Source organism: Camelus bactrianus, chromosome 3 (genome assembly GCF_048773025.1).
Source record: "Camelus bactrianus isolate YW-2024 breed Bactrian camel chromosome 3, ASM4877302v1, whole genome shotgun sequence".
Classification (NCBI taxonomy): Eukaryota; Metazoa; Chordata; class Mammalia; order Artiodactyla; family Camelidae; genus Camelus; species Camelus bactrianus.
The window spans coordinates 55953253-55970966 of NC_133541.1; the positions used below are offsets into that span (position 1 = coordinate 55953253).

The 17714-nt window shown below is 32.5% G+C and overlaps 1 protein-coding gene across 7 annotated transcripts in view; it reads right to left on the reverse strand.

The window, feature by feature from the left end:
• The window catches only part of SSBP2 (single stranded DNA binding protein 2), a 248500-nt gene that overhangs the window by 76651 nt on the left and 154135 nt on the right, over nucleotides 1–17714 (reverse strand). For 4 of the 7 annotated variants that reach the window (XM_010949228.3, XM_010949230.3, XM_074360320.1 and 1 more), the window contains exon 5: nucleotides 175–264. The exons of the other annotated variants lie outside the window; for them this stretch is intronic. In XM_010949228.3, the coding sequence (XP_010947530.1) occupies nucleotides 175–264 (90 nt within the window). The remainder of the gene's footprint in view (nucleotides 1–174; nucleotides 265–17714) is intronic. 7 annotated transcript variants of the gene reach the window in all.

Below are 17714 nucleotides of genomic sequence, written 5' to 3' on the forward strand. Positions count from 1 at the left end.
AGGATAGGCTAGTCTGTAAACTAGACAACAGGTCTCTGAATAACCAAGAGTTGGCTGCACAGCATTACGTTTACCTTAAGGATTAAAATAGCCTCATTCTCCTTCATATCTTTAAATAAAACGGAACAGGAGTTCCTATGCCTTAACATTCCTAGTCAGAGTTTCTCTGAGTACCTGAAAGAACCCTGGTGGTACAGGACCTACTGGCATGCCATCTCCTGGGGGAATGTTTCCTAGCACTGGACTGGGAGCTGCTGCAGCACTCTGCAAAGAATAAAGGAGAAACAAACCTATATCATTACAGAGAAGGCACAAAACCAAAGACTAATGATAAAAGACGGTAGGAAGGGAAGCTTTTCATTCTTGGCAACAAATACTGGTAATTTTCCCCACTCCAGAGGTCAACTGAGATACAGCAGTTAGTTTAGTATATGACTAAGTTATCTGGTTTAAACAGAATTCTTTAAACTTTTTAAAGTCACAGAACTTTAACAAGATGGTATATCTATGGAATGACATATAAAAGGCAAATAATAATATAACAAAATGATAAAAGTTTAAGTAAATGCTTTATTTTATGGTACAGGTGTCTGAAACGGCAACATCAACAACAAATAGGTAAATATGGAAGGAATAAGTTTGAAAATAGTGGTTGTAGGAGTTGGAAAAAAGAACCTTTTTTTTTTTTAGGTTATGCTTTTCTGTGTCATAAATAAGTGTACCTAATTTTCTGTTTATAGGTGGCAACACTCAAATTATGCACTTTCTGATATACTATAATTGGTACCCAAAACATAACTGATAGCAAAAATAGGGTAGTAAGGTTGAAAAAGTAATTAGGAAACTGAATAAAAGAAAAGAATTAGATTTGGAGAGATTAGTCTCATATAAACAGATTATGGAAAACTCAGATTAAAAAATTCAAAGACTACTTCACTTGCAGATTATTTCATGGAATCCTACTGTGTCATGAAATAGGAATATGAAAAACTTTGGGTTAGACTCTTTGTAATCAAATCAAGGCTTTAGATTTAATTCTTACGCAGAGCAGGAATACATACAACTGTTCTACAACCATGGCTTTCATCCCTCAATCTTGTTAGACACATTACAAATACTAAGAATAGTCAAGAAGGGACCAGAAATATGCTGAAGACAGATCAGTATGAATCCAATAGTGCTGCCATGAAAAGAACTCAAAAACAAATCCCAGATCTAGTGTATCTGTTGTATTGTCTTAAACTATATTTCAGTTTATTCATTCATGTATTAATATTTCATTAGAAGATGTAATATCTCTATATTTGTAGCATACATTTCCTGGTATATAAATTGATAAAAATACTAAAATATGTTTATTCTATAGTGCTGGAAGTTATTAATGAAGGCCAATGATTTTTAGTATTTCCTGAGGAAATGTAGATTTAAATATGGTTATCTAAAATGTTAGTTACTTATGAATGCCAAAATTCTAAACTTCTGATTAAGCATGTAAGTCTAAAAGGAGAAATAGTATTTCTTAGACAGTAAGATGAACCATCAATCTATTTCTCTACTTTAAGCAAGAACATGCAGTTTTATTCAGTGCACATTAATTGAATACCTACCATCTGTCAGATATTGTTTTATTTCACATTATATATCAACACTCAATGTTTTCAAAAATGAAGGGCAAAACTGCATTTTTTCATATTAACTAAACTTGCTTAAAATTTTAATACACAATGTTAGAGAAAAACTTACCACCAAACATTCGTCCTCTTTTAGTTTAAATATACATGATTACAGTCAGATCTAAGAAGATTTGATCTACATCCTTTGACAATGACTATAACGGGGTAGTTGCTCTTCATACTAAAAGCTAGACATACGACGTCACTGTTTGTGTAATAAAAAGACGTAAAAAAGAGACGAGTTTGCAAACCAAGCTCACCTATGCTTTTATATAAACATATACCATAATGTTGAGCAGGTTTACAAAAACAAAACAGAATTCAGTGAATTGCTGCAACTTCTTAGTGTGGTTCAAAGATGCTATTTCTCCCTCAGTTGTAGTTGCTCAGCAAGTGTATAAAAGAGGCTTTTGCTTATTACAGGGGAAAAATGTTCCTTTGCATCTAAACTAAAATTCAACAAGTAAAGATGTTGAGTCATCCCTGGCTCCTTTATTTTTTCTCTTTTTGGGGGGACTACATTGTTTAAAGGTATATAATATGCTAGGTTTTTTTTCCCTTCAAAGTTCTTCATTGTATATGTTTCCTAAGGGCTTTTTTAAGCTGTTATTTAAAAGTGAAACAAAAATAAATGATATAGCTGAAGATTTAAGCTTAAGAAGATTTAAGATTAAGTTAAATCTTTGAAATACCTTCTGAAATTTCAGTTTATGACTTCAAAATTATTTAATAAACTCAATCAAAATATATCTTTCCAAGGACTCTTATAAGCTCTCCAATACGGCAACTAATACAGTAGGAAAAAAAACACTTGCCCTTTTGAAGTTAACATCCTAGCTGGGGAGGGGGGTAGGGGAAACAATGGTAAGTGTTAATGGAGAGAAAAAAAAAAAAAAAACAGGGAATAGAGAGTTCCCAGTAAAGGAGGTAGAAATTATAATTTTAAATAGAATAGTCAGGAATGAATGAATTAACCGAATAGGCCAGGTTATGGTGACTAACTGATTTAAATATGCCTCTTACTCTGTTGTTGAGATTGCCTTCCTACATTTTAAAGGTGTCCCACATTTTTATAGTTTGCACCTATTCCTTCATAGTGGCACAAGAATTTTGTACAGGTTTTTCTTAATAATTACACTTTGGCCATAACAATAGAGATGTCCTGAATTAAAAAAAAAATTTTTTTTAAATGGAGGTACTGGGAATTGAACCGAGGACCTTGTGCATACTCAGCATGCACTCTACCACTGTGCTATACCCACCTTGAGGTGTCTTGAAAATAGAGTTTTGTCACTAGTTGATTTCTAGTATAGAGCCTGATGATTTAGTTTTTGGTGTGACAGCAATTTTTGGCCTTGGCCTAAGGACACAAAGTGAAGTGAACAGAAAACTAGTAATTATCCAGTTTGTTTACCCAGTACAGTGCCCTAGTCCAGAGCATTTCAGCCCATACTTCACTTTGTGGACCACATTTTTGAGCTAAATTGTCCATCTATTCTTCCAGGGTCTATTGTTAAGGGATAATTCCCCCCTTTATCCTATTGTGAGGACTTAGTTTAGAGTACCATTTGGGACAGCATGTTGATCAGTAGCAAATACTAGTCTGATGATAAGTTCTACAGAAGTACACTCTGTGGTACTCGAAGCGTTTATAAAAGAGTGTATTTCTCAAACTGCCTAACTTGCTCATTTATAATGTATATGTAATATAAATAATACATGCTTTGAAACTTTAAGTTAAATAAGAATCCAGTTTGGGGGATTAGAGCTTTATGTAGAAGGGAGAGGTACCACATTTCTTGCGTTTCTTTGGTGGAATTTCTACGACTTGTTTCAAGTTTACTTCCAACTCATGAGACAACTTTATCTCATGACTTGAGGATGCACAGAAAGTTGTCAGCTCTAGCTCATAAAGTATGTATTATTCTGGGGGGGGGGTTGTGACTGAATTACAAAAGGAGAGAAAACGATTTAATTATATGAAGAACTACTACAGAGCTTGGTGTCACTAGTTTCAGGAGACCCTTGCTGAAGTCTTCATACAGGCTCATTGCTTTCTGGCCCAAACTCACTGCTGTCAGTCAGAACACGTTTTCCGTTCATGTCTTCCACCCATTTGATGCCTTTTCCATCTTAACTAAATGCTTACCACACACTGTGGTCTTGACTTTTGCAGCTTGAGATGTGAAAACTAGCACAGATTTCTTTTCCCTTCCTCACAATTTCATGGATAGAAGATTTGCTCTTACCATAGATGTTAGCAGCCTCAGCTTACGATTTTTTTTTTCTTTAAGTTGAGAACTTCCACCTTTTATTTAAAGTAAACCTTTTACAGCTTCTCTGGCATATCTGAATCACCTGCATCACTACTTTTGTGTGCACCATTATTAAGTAAAATAAGGGTGATTTGAATACAAGCACTGTGATACCATGACAGTGGATCTGATAACCCAGGAGATGCTAAGTGACTAATGGGTGGAAAGTGCTCGACAAAAGGATGATTCATACCCCGGGGGGGGGGGGGGGAAGCAGCAGGACGTGGTGAGCCTCCATCGGGCTACTCAGAATGGTGCGCATTTTAATTTTAAAATTTATGAATTATTTTTGGGATTTTGCATGTAACTTTTTTGGACCTTGGTTGACTGCAAGTAACTGAAACCACAGAAATCAAAACTGAATGGGGGGGGGCACTGAAGTAGTTTCCTGTCTTCACGATCTTAATGCAGAGCATAGTTAAATATTTTGGCTGTTGGTTGAAGACGTTCTTTATCATACTAAGAAATCTTTATATGTCTAGTATTTTAAAAACAATTTTCAAAGATCAGGAATTTTAAAAAAAGACATTTTCCTCTTCATATTTGATTGGTATTATTTGGTTTTTCTTTGGGGAAATATGATATAAGTAATCAGATATTGATAGTTTTCTTAAACTTATACCATCATTGTATTTCTGAGATTAAGCCATGCTTGATCATCATGGATGATCCTTTTAACAGGCTAATGATTTCTATTAGCTAATATTTTATTGAAGATCTCTATATTATCTATATTCTATATAACAGGTTTAGAAAGTTTCTTACTGGGTTATATAATCAAACTAGGTTATATTTTCAAGCATTAGGGATATTCTACCTTCTTAAAATGAATTGGATGGCAAACTCATTCAATGCTCTGAAGAAGTTTATATAATGCGGTGTTTATCTACTTTTTAAAAGTTAAAAATTATGCAGCAGTAAAGCTGCTTTAATACAAAGGCAATTTGGGAAATAATTATGGTCATTATCCTTTTTATATTTTCTACGTCTATTTGCTTCGATTCTGTCCATTTATATTTTTCCCAGAACACTTAACTTCATTGAGATTTATAGTTTTATTCATGTATGCACTACTTTCACATACTTGACAAAGGTCCTCTGTAGCAGCTGTAAAAGACTGCAAGTAGACCACAAACATCTGTTTTTCTCTTTTTCCATCGTGATACACTGTAGCCAGGCACACGGCAGCCCAGTCACATTATATTGCTCAGTCTCCCTTGCTCTCACCAAGAACTAAGCTCTTACTAATGGAATGTAAGCAGAAGAGGTATGCAGTCTCTAAGATCTCTAAGGCAGATCTGTCTACTTAGCCATCTTGACTTCCTCTCAACGGTCTGCTGTAGGACCTCTTTCAATTGCTTACTCTGTCATCCTAGAATGGCCTTGTCTTAGAATCCAAGACATGCTTGTTCTGATTGCATGACCACAGAACTCCTATTTAAGTTCTTTTTTAAAATCTTTGTCACAGAACAAATTACAGTCATGGAAGAACAGCTCTGTGTGAATAGCATGAATCATTGTAATTTTTGTTTGTGTATTTCATTTTTCCAGGAAAAGGATAACCATTATATACTCATCTTTTCAAAATTCACATCCCTTATGAGTCAGTGAAAAAGTTTATGCAAAAAGGCATATCTTCCCCGAAATATCTTTTTTCTTTTGAAATTTACAGCTTTTGTAGAAAGAAATTTAGTCCGTAATTAACAGCATTATTAACATGGACCTGAAGCAATATGCATCTAATGTAACAAATTTTTTAAAGCTCTTAAATTTTATCTAGAAAAATTCAAATATGCTTAAGCAGAAATTTCAATAGGTTTAAAAGAAAATTCGGATATTTCACTACATCACAATATTTTAGGACTGCCATACAAAGATTAATTTTTATACCTTCAACATTTATTTTATTTAATCTCTCTCATATCCCCATTAGTTGTTATTATGAATAAAAAAAGAGCTTGAACGTAACTGCAGCAGAAACAGTATTTAAAAGATGTTAGTAACTGTTTTCTTAAAAGTGGTATAACAGATGGATTATAAAAGTCACAAAATGAAAATAGTAATAAGATAATAAGTGAAAATACTTGTTTATATTGTCTCCAAACTAGAAACAGGGGCTAAGTCACTAAACCACTTTTCTAAGTCTTTTTTATTAATATAGGGTATAACTCAGCTTAATTGCTGCCACAGGCAAAGCAAAACAAAACATTGTTGTATGTTAGCACATATAAACACAAAGATTAAGGGGTATCTGTAAAGGGTGCATTTATATCTGTGTAATGTTTTGATGGCGAGATAATCTTAAAAATGCCTTAACAAAGATCCTAAAAATAGTACCTATAAAAATACAATTAGGCTAAAAGATGAGAAATTCAGCAAATACCTGGTACTCCTGTTAGAACAGAGAAACAAAGGTAGAGAAAATAATGCTAAAGATTTGCTTTAAATTAAAACAATAAATCTCATGGGAAAGTGCTTAAGATACATTTGGCCTAACTTCATCTACCATTTTTTCTAAACTTTAACTACAGTATTTTCTAAACTTCAACTACTATAGTATTCACTGTATATTCACTGATACGACATATGTAAGATATTTAGTTACCAGAGAAGGATGGTTAAGTGTAGTTTTAACAAAAAGTTAGTGTAACTTTTTTTTTTTTTTTTTTTTTTTTTTAAGAAAGCAGATACACCAAATCTTGTATTAGAAACAGGTACTGGGCTTTAGAGTATGCCAACACTCCTCAAAACGCCCGGAATTCCTTTTAGGGAACTACCTGCCTTCAGACACTATATATACCACATTCTCTTGGATATTCTCAAGATAAGAAATCTTTATCCTTAATATGCTTTTGGGAAGAAGGCAAAATTCATATGGTATAGTGTTTTGTAAATAGCAGTTAATAAAGGTAAATTTTTGAATTAAAAATTTTAATATGACGGCCTTTCCACATAAAATAGCTTTGAATTCAATTGCAAAAATTTGAAGTTTTTAAAGTGATGACATGATTGAGCTGTTTTAGGTGTTTATATATATTTTTAAATCTATTTTTGACCTCATAATTTTCACTCATTAGTGTATTTTTTATCCAACAAATATTTGGCCTACAACGTATCTGATATTATACCAAGTAGACTTTATTCTTGTTCTCAGGAGCTGATAAGGGGGAAACAGACAGTTACATAAATATTTATTTACCAGTGTAATAAATGCTAGAAAAAGAAAAGAGAAGATATACTTTAGAGGATTACAGACCGTTTCCTAGAAGTAAAATTTAAGCTAAGAGCTGAAGAAAGTGTTGGTGATACAGGGGCAAAAAAAAAGAATTAACAAGTAGGCAACAGAATTAAATTATTATAAACCAAAGGAATTAAAAAGTAAAGACCCTAGGGTGGGCAGGAGAGTGACAGAGAGTAAGAAATATTAAGAAAGGTCAGAGTGGTGCAATCAGTGATTCCAGTGTGTAGCATGAGATGTGATTTTAACTTTCCCATAGGACAGATCAACAAAGGGTTTTGAGAAAGCAGCACATGATCATGAGATCTATTGTTCTAAATAGATAACTCTGATAACTCCCTTTAGGAAAAGGAAATAAAGGGGGCAAGAGAAGATTCCTTCTGAATTATCATAGGAATAAGTTGAGGTGGTTGGGCAACAGTAAAGAAGAAATATGAATGGATTCAAAATATGTTTCAAAGTTCAAAACTGCCAGGATTGATGAAGGCCAACCAAACAAGGGTAAGGAAGAGGACATGTCATGGATGACCCAGATTTCTGGCATAAGCATTGCTTGGATGCGGTGAGACAGGTAGCACTGGATGTGCATCAGGTTTGGAGGGAAGAGCACAAGAGGCGAAGGGGAGAAGCATCAGTTCAATTTAGAATGTGTAAGACATTCAGCAAGAACATTTATTTACTAACAAGTGTTAGTAAACAACAATTTATTTATTAACAACAATTAGAAAACTCTACACCTCCTAACTTGTTTAATAATCTTACTGACCCTGCATTTTGAATTCATTTCTTTTCCTTTAAGTCCTTCTTTTCAATTTTTCCTATATTATAGTTAAAACAATTGGCCGCCACCTTAGATGTGTAAATTATAGCAATATTTACCTTCATTAGCAAACAATGAATAAGAATTTATGGTTTCTGGATCTCTTGCATAAGTTCTCTTGTGGTACCAACCATATTACATTGAGATTTTTCTCTGTTTGATCTGAAAATATTTATCCTTAAAGGGCCAGGCCTGTTTTCTTCTTTTGTATATGTGTAGTGCTTGTGCCTGGTGTGTGGTCGGTCAGTAAAAATTGGATGAACTGAATCCATGCTATTATGACATTTTTTATTCTGGCTAAGATAATGTTATGTCATTTACAGAATTACTAAATATCTTAAATCTAAACTAGCCTGTGTTATTTTATGGCAAGCAAGCGTATCAAGTTCTGGAAGGCAAGTAGACAGAAGCCAATGTAGCAGATACTTCACTATTTTCTAAATAGGCTTGGACAGTTTTAAAGGACACTAAAGTGGAATAAATTATACAGTCTTCACGTTAGCATTCACTGTAGGTGATGAACATGAATCAGTGGTGCTATTACATGGGAAATGTCAACTTATTTTTAGTATCACTTCATCTGAATAGTAATTTGACTACTGTAAGATGACCACATAATTCATTTTCAAGATCAGGTTCTAATATATGGTTGCTAATCACATATTGCCATCAAGTTAACTTCATTTTAAACACCATTTTGAAAATGGAGCCATAAAATAATTGTTTATTTCATTGTGAAATTATTGGTGATTACTCAACTAGATAAGACTAGATGCTTTGTCTAAAAGTAAAATTTAAGGCAAAAAGCATCAGTACAAAGAGAGTCCTTACTTAATAATAAAAGGAATGATTTACAAGCAAGTTATAATGATCCTTAATGCATGTAACAGTATATATTTAAAGTATATATGGCAAAACTGACAAAATTACAAATCCATCATCACAGGAAAAAATGAGACTTCTCAAAAACTGATATATTTAAACAAACTAAAAATTAGATTTGACCACAATTAACAAGTTTGACTGAATGGACACTTATAAGACCCAGGACCCACAGAAAGAAAATATACATTTTTTCAAACACTCTTAGAATAGTCATAAAAAACCGATCACACTCTAGACCACAAAGAAGCAAAAAAAAAAAAAAAAAAAAAAAGCCAAGAATATATATGATATGGATTATATTCTTTGAACATAATGCAATAAAATTAGAAATTAAAAAACTTATTATTCAACACTGTATACTTTTACAAACTGAACATACACATTTCAAATATGTAAAATAATGATGGAAAACTTTAGATTTGAACTACAAAAGCCCTATATATCAAAACTTGTAAAGCTAAAGCAGGACTTTGAGAAAGTTCACAGCTTAAATGTGTATATTAGGTGATAGGAAAGGCTAGAAATATCAGATGTTTTGGATTTATCCCTGCACAGTAATAAATATAGGGAGCTTATTTTTGCTCCATTTGAAGTTTACACACATATTTATTATGCTTCTAACTTTAGACTTGGTGCTTCCTAGATGTAGTTGAGTGAAATGGAATGTAAGATTCTATTGTCAAGTCTATTGTTAAAAAAAAAAAAGAAAAGAAAAGAAAAAGAGAGAAGTGATTATTTAATACTGTAAGGTAATGCATATAATCAAGTATAACATATAGTGGTAAAAATATAGCTATGGGGTAAAACCAAACATTGTGTGCATTCAAACCCCTGAAGGTGCACTGAAGTGGAAAGTAAAGAGAAGTATCTCAGAAGGAAACAAACACCAAACAGGCTGTGGGAGAAGTTATCATAAACTGTAGTGTATTTCATTGCCTTGGTAAAAATATTACAAATTCTTTATATGTTTGTGAGAAACCTGAGTATTCACACCTAAGCTGAGGCATTGCCATGTATCCCCCCTCACACAAACTCCCTGATGCAGCTTAGATAAGGTGATCCCCAGAGAAGTCTCAGTCCTTTCTGAGATCCATGATTAAGCTAAATCTTGAAGAAAAGTTAATGTGATAGAAAGGAATAATAAATAAAAATTCAGACCAGAAGAAGAACATGGAAAAATGAGCAAAGGAAGCAACGAACTACAAAGGAACTATAGAAGATAGGAAACTATTCCCTTCTTCGTCATAAGGGGGAATAGCTGTATACATGAGACAGGATCCGTTGCTGGGAATTCTGGGAATTATATTGAGAATGCTGGGAAATACATCAGGATATTTGTTTTTTCTTTTTCTTTTAATGTATTTTTACTGACTTATGGTCAGTTTACAATGTGTCAATTTCTAGTGTATAGCACAATAAAGTCATATAGGAACATACATCTATTTGTTTTCATATTCTTTTTAACCATAAGTTACTACAAGATATTGAATATAGTTCCCTGTGCTATGCAGTATAAACTTGTTTATTTTATATAGAGTAGTTAGTATCTGCAAATCTCGAACTCCCAATTTACCTCTTCCCCCCTGCTAACTATAAGTTTGTTTTCTATGTCTATATGTTTCTGTTTTGTAAATAAGCTTGTTGTCTTTTTTTTTTAGATTCCACATATAAGTGATATGGTATTTTTCTTTATCTTTCTGGTTTATTTCACTTAGAATGACGATCTCTAGGTACATCCATGTTGCTGCAAATGGCATTATTTTATTCTTTGTTATGGCTGAGTAGTATTCCACTGTATAAATATACCACAGCTTTATCCAGTTATCTGTTGATGAACATATAGATTGTTTCCATGTCTTGGCTATTGTAAATAGTGCTGCTATGAACATTGAGGTGCATGTATCTTTTTGAATTAAGGTTCCCTCTGTATATATGCCCAGGAGTGGGATTGCTGGATCATATATGGTAAGTCTATTTTTAATCTTTTGAGGAATCTCCATACCGTCTTCCATAATGGCTGCACCAAACTACCTTCCTACCAACAGTATAGGAGGGTTCCCTCTTCTCCATAGCCTCCCCATCACTTACTGTTTGTGTACTTTTGAATGATGGCCATTCCGACTGGTGTGAGGTGATACCTCATTGTTGTTTTGATTTGCATTTCTCTAATAATTAGAGATATTGAGCATTTTTTCATGTGCCTATTGGCCATTTGTATGTCTTCCCTGGAGCAATGCTTGTTTAGATCTTCCCATTTTTGGATTAGTTCGTTTGTTTTGATTCAATGAGTGATAGTCTATGCCTTAAAGATATGAAGCAACTCAGTAACATGATGACAGTGACATTTCTATGGAAGTAAAGAGAGGAAAGAAAAATAAGGAAAAAGTGAAAGTAGAGACACCAGCATTTAAAATAATCCAGATTTTCAGGTTGGAAAACAGGATGGCAGAAATGGTGATGCAGAGAAATGAGTGCCATTAGAAGGAAAGGCAAGAGAAAAACAATCAATTCAGGTTTCAGATAATATAGCACTATGGTTTAAAAAAAACAAAACTATGGCTCCTGTGTGAAATTGCTCAGTTACTGAAACTTAATGCAATGGTTCCTTCTTCAGAAAATATGGATAATAATAGTACCTATCTTATAGAGATGTCGGAGGAATAATGAGTTAATTAATAAAAAGCAATTAGAATGGTATCTGGCACAAACGAAGGGGTCAATAAATATTAGGTTTTGTTTCTAGGATTATTTCTAGTTTGAGTTGATATATAAGTAGAGGTGTTTGAGAGTCCAGCGGTAAAACACACAACTGAAACATGGATGAAAGGACAAGGTTGGATAAATATCTTTGGTATTTTTCCCATCCTCCTCCCACTGCCATTGTTGTAATCAAGTCTTTCCTCATCTTTTATAAAAGACTGTTAGAACTGTCCCCTGTATCTCTCCTGTTTCCTTCCCTTCAGGTCTACATTTAAGGCTGCCAAATAATTACCTTTTAACAAGTACAGATGTGTTCATATCACTTCTTCACATGAAAACTTTAAAACAAATGCCCTATAGGACAAGGCCTAGATTACTCATGTCCTATTGGACAAGGCCTAGATTACTTGGCATAGTGTAACTTCATTCAAGTCAATGAAGTTCTCAGCTAAAGAAACTTTGCCTTATTAATCACTGAATCTCCCATGCCTAGGTGCACAGAAACTGTTAAAAGATATATATTCACTGAAAGCTACATAAATATACCTAATGGTAATTTGATGGTGCCAAGCAAACATTTGCAAATAATAGGCTCTCAAGAAAGAATTCTGAGGTAATAAACCAGGAAGATGTAGAAGGCAAGAGAGGAGACAATTTCAAGTGAAGTATTAAAAATGTTGAATGGCACACTGATCAAAAGTTTTAGGAAAAGAAAAGATACTGATTTCCAGTTCAATTAAAGAGATTAATCATGATCTATATCAAGCACTGCAAATATAAATAAGACATGATTACAGCTCTAAAGGAATAAATATAGTGTAAAGTGGAAACTAGACACACAAACTAATAAGAAAGAGATATTCATGAAGAGTCCATCTAGGGAATTTAGAGAAGGCTTCTTGGAAATTATTATTCTCGAGTTTAGTGTTGAAGTAAGTAAGAATTAACCAGGCAAAGAAATATAATTACAGTGAGGTTGTAGTGTGAAAGCTAGATTACAGGGTGTAAAGAAGGAAGCTGCTAGAAACTACAGGTAGTAGCTACAGACCACTTATTTAAAAATCCTCTCTTAGAAACACAGGACAGGAATCATAAGGTAGTTAAAAGGAGTAAGATAGTCAAGTGGAGGTTTTATTTAGATGGGGAAAGAGTACAAGAAAATGATAAATCAGGAGAGTAGGGCCTCTAACAGACAAAAGACAGGAAATTCAGAGCACAGTTTAGAAAGGGAAGAAGGGTCTCTATTCTGAGACTGCAAGGAAGGATGTGATTAACATCATCTACTGGTAAGGAAGTAAGAATTAGCTGAGGTGAAAGCTCATTCATCATGAAGATCATTCGAGATGGTCTTGGTTTCTCTGTCAAAAGGATATGAAGTTATCAGCTGTTACTGAGAGAAGCTGAGTTTGAGAGCATTTGGAAAGGAGATATTTGAAACAGTTGCTATGAAAAGTAAGCTGTCAAAAACTGAAGAGTAGTACTGCCAGGAGTATTACAGGGCCAAGTTTATGTTGGGAACATACACCTGAAAGGACAAAGTCTGGTAAAAAAAAAAAAAAAAAAAAGTTCCTTAATACAAGGGAAGAAATGATAATACAATTGAAGTCAAATATGAAAGATTAATAGGGAACACTATAAGGTAGAACTCATTAATTTTTGCTTTAAAATGACCACCTTCAAACTACAATCTCTTTAGTTTAAAACACTGGTAACTGATTAGTCAATGATACACACAGTCAATATTGCAATAATTTTCTAACTTTGAGCTTTTTTTTTTCCCTAATGAAAAGTATATGTCAGCTATTGCAGCCTCTAGAGCATCCCAAAAAAATACAATAAAAGAAGTATATGTAATAGTAGAGACAAAATGGAATATCAAAAATTAAATACTAAAAAGTCACAAAAAAAGTCAAATATAAAGGAAATGAGGGACAAAGATTAGATGGGAGAAATAGAAAACAAGACAGTAGACAACCTCAAAATGCTAAGCATTAAACTAAATATAAGGGGGTCTAAACAGTGCAATAAAAAGGCATAGAAAAGGATATACCTTCAATATTTATCACAAGAAAGCTAGAGTACCTCTATAAATATCAGATAAATTAGACTTCAGGACAAGGAATATCAGAGGCAAAGAGGGACAATTTTATAACAAAAGGGTCAATGGATCAAAGAGACAAAATAATCCTCAATGTATATGCACCTAATTAATGAGCTTCAAAATGCATGAAACAAAGATCGTTAGAATTGACAGGAAAAAACAGACAAATTCACAATTATAGGTAGAGATTTTAACACTTCTTTCACAACTGACAGAATGAGTACACAGAAAATCAATAGGGATATACAGGACTAGAATAAATCTACAAGTCTACTAGAGCTAATTGAATATAAAATGCTACACTCAACAACAGCAGAATACACATTCTTTTCAATGTGTACTCTTGAAGCATTCACCAGATAGACCATATGCTGGGCCATAAAACAAGTCTCAATAAATTAAAAAAGATAAAATACACCATATGTTATCTGACAACACTGAAATTAGATTAGTAAATAAAAACAAAGATACTTTTAAAATTCCCATACATTTGGAAATTAATATTCTTCTAAATAATGTAAGGATAAAAGAAGAAATTATTTGAGAAATTAGAAAATATCTTATACTAATTGATAATGAAAATACAATATATCAAAATTTGTGGATGTAGTTAGAGCAGAACTACAGAGAAAATGTATAGAACTAAGTCTTACATAGGAAAAGAAGGTTTAAATCAATGACCAAAATTTCCATCCTAAAAATCTAGAAAAATAAGAGCGAACTAAGGCCAAAGTATGCAGAAAGGAAACAGTAAATATAAAAGCTGAAATCAATAAAGTAGAAAATTTTTAGAAAAAGGAAAAATTAATATAGCCAAAAAGCAGGGTCTTTGAAAATTCAATAAAATTGATAAACCAGACTCAAGAAAAGAGAGAAGACATTAAGTCACCTTTATCAGAGGATGGAAATAATTATCCTACTCATATGAAAAGGGAATATTATGAATGACTGTATGCCAATAAATTTGGTAACATAAAAGAAATGAACAAATACCTTGAGAGAAAAAAATAACCACAACTAACCTAAAAAGAAATAAAAAATCTAAACATCTCTACATTTAATACACAAATTGAATTCTTAGTAAAAACTTTCCCACCAACAAAATTCCAGGCCTGAATAAAATTTTTCAGTTCATTTCATGAGGCCAGAATATTCTACCCTAAAACCAGACAAAGAAAATACTGTAAAGTAAAACAAAGACCAATATCACTCATAAATGTACACACGAATATCTCTAACAAAACGTCAGGAAAATTGGACTCAACTACATATAAAAGGATTGTACATCATCACTAAGTGAGATTGTTATTCCCCAGAAATGCAAAGTTGGTTTAATGTTTAAAAATTAGTATTAATAGAATAAAGGTGCAAAACCACATGATCAATCCAAATGTATGAAACAAGTATTTGCATTTGATAAAATTCAAGACATATCCATAATTCTTTTTAAAAAACTGCAGCAAAGTAAAAACAGAAACTTCCTAAATCTGATCTATCAGTTCTATGAAAAACCCACAGCTAGAGTCATATTTAATGATAAAAGACTGAATGCTTTCCCTTTAACATGAGGAACAAAGCAAAGATGCCCATTATCACCATTCTTATTTGACATTTTATTGGAGAGCAATAAGATAAAGAAATAAAAGACAGAGATTGGAAAGAAAGAAGTAACACTGTCTTTATTCACAAACAAAATGATGAAGTACATAGGAGGCTTCCAAAAGTGCCTAGAAATAGTAAGTTAAGTTTAGAATGATCAAAGGATACAAGGTCAATATGCAATATGCAAAATTGATTAAATTTCAATATGCTATGTACAGAGAACTACAAAATAAAATTTTAAAAATTCCATCAACAATCACATCAAAAAATAAGTACTTAAGATAAACTTAACAAAATATATTTTGTTAAGACCTGTACAGTGAAAACTACAAAATATTGCTCAGAAAAACTGAAGATTTAAATTTAAAGAGATATAACATGTTCATGGAATAGAAGACTGTATTTTCAAGATATCCGTTTACCCTAAATTGAGCTACAGATGCAACACAATCCTAAATAATACCCACAGAAGGTTTTTAATTTAGAACTGATGGGCTAATTCTAAAATTCATATGGAAATGAGAAAAAAAAAATGGAATAGCCAAAGCAATATCAGGGAAAAAAACAAACAAACAAACAACAACGTTGGAAGACTCACAGTAGGGGATTTCAAGACTTTTTGTATAGCTACAGGAATCAAGATGGTGTGGCATTGGCTTAAGAACAGATATTTAGATCAATAGAAAAAAACAAAGTCCAGAAATAGCTTCATGGCTGAATGGTCATTTGATTTTTGACAAAGATGCCAAAGTAACTCAATAGGGGACAGACAGTCTTCAACAAATTTTGAGTAATTAATCTTAAACTCTCTTTGCCTCAGTTTCTTCATTTGAAAAGGGGGAATAACCATGGTTATGGTAACTGCAATGAAAATTAAATTATTTAATACATGAAAAGTGCTTGGAATATTGGGCCTAGCACATATTAAATCCTCAGCTATTCAGTAAGTTTATGCCTTTAAGTGAAAAGTAGGAAAACTATAGAAATTACCAAGAAAAATGATTCTAAGATGACACTATCTCATGAAATAAAAATTAAGGCAAACATGATGTTTTGTTCCCTTGTAACATTAAGAAAATTATCTTTTTTGTTTTTGTTTGTTGCTGTTTTTTTGCCACTTATTTTTTATTTGAATATACTTGATTTACAATATTATATTATTTTTAGGTGTACAGCATGGTGATTCAGTATTTTGCAAATTACACTACATTATAAATTACTACAAGATAATGGCTATAATTTCCTGTGTTATACGATATATCCTTGTTGCTTATCTATTTTATACATAGTAGTTTGTATATGTTAATCCCATTCTCTCAATTTGTCCCTTCTCCCTTCCCTCTCCTCTTGGAAAACCACAAGTTTGTTTTCTTTATCTGTAAGTCTGTTTCTATTCTGCATATACTTTCATTTGTATTATTTTTTAGATTCCACATATAAGTGATATCATACAGTATTTGTCTTTCTCTGTCTGACTTGTTTCACTAAGCATAATATTCTCTAGGTCCATCCATGCTGCTACAAATGGCAGAAATGCATTCTGTTTTATGACTGAATACAAAATTGTCATAATTTTTAAAACTTCACCTATGTGCTTAATTCTACCACACGACAGGAAAAACTAACTTATTTTCAAAAATTCTATTATTGTAGCACTTGATATCTATTCTAGAAAAGGTTAGTTTCATTTTCTGAAAGAAATTTTAAAATATTAAAAAAATTTCTATTGTCAACTTTCTCTAAAGAAATGATTATAGTTGATATCCTTAATGTGTTCCAATCTCATTTCACTTTTCTGACTTTATTGTTTAATAAACAAACAAAAGTTGTATTATGGAATTTCTAAGATCAACACCTACAAGTTAATTTAGTTAAAAATATTCTTAATTTTCAATGTATTTATCTTTTCATAGAAGGTTGGATAGAAGACGATGATGAGATCTAAGAGCCAGTCCTCATAAAACTTTATTCAGCAACTAGGCCATAAATGACATCATTAAATCTAGGCAGATGTTTTGAAATGTCAGTGACCACCATGAGAATCAGGAGGGAGCCTATTTAAGAATTAAAACAAAACCATCATCACTATTTATATGACCCAAAAAGCATGACATTGAGTATGAGTCCTTTCAATGTCAAGGATTACATATATGAGTTCTTTCTAAGTGATTATGGATACTTATATATAGCTTCAATTATACATGCTCTATTCTACAAATACTAGGCATTTAATATCTATTCAGTGGATGAAAGAATAAATGAGTTTATTTTGTGACCTATCATATGATCTAACCTTGAGAATGTTTTATGTGTGCTTGGGAAGAATGTATTTTTTGCTTTTGTTGGATCACATGTCCCATATATATGCCTTTTAGGTCCA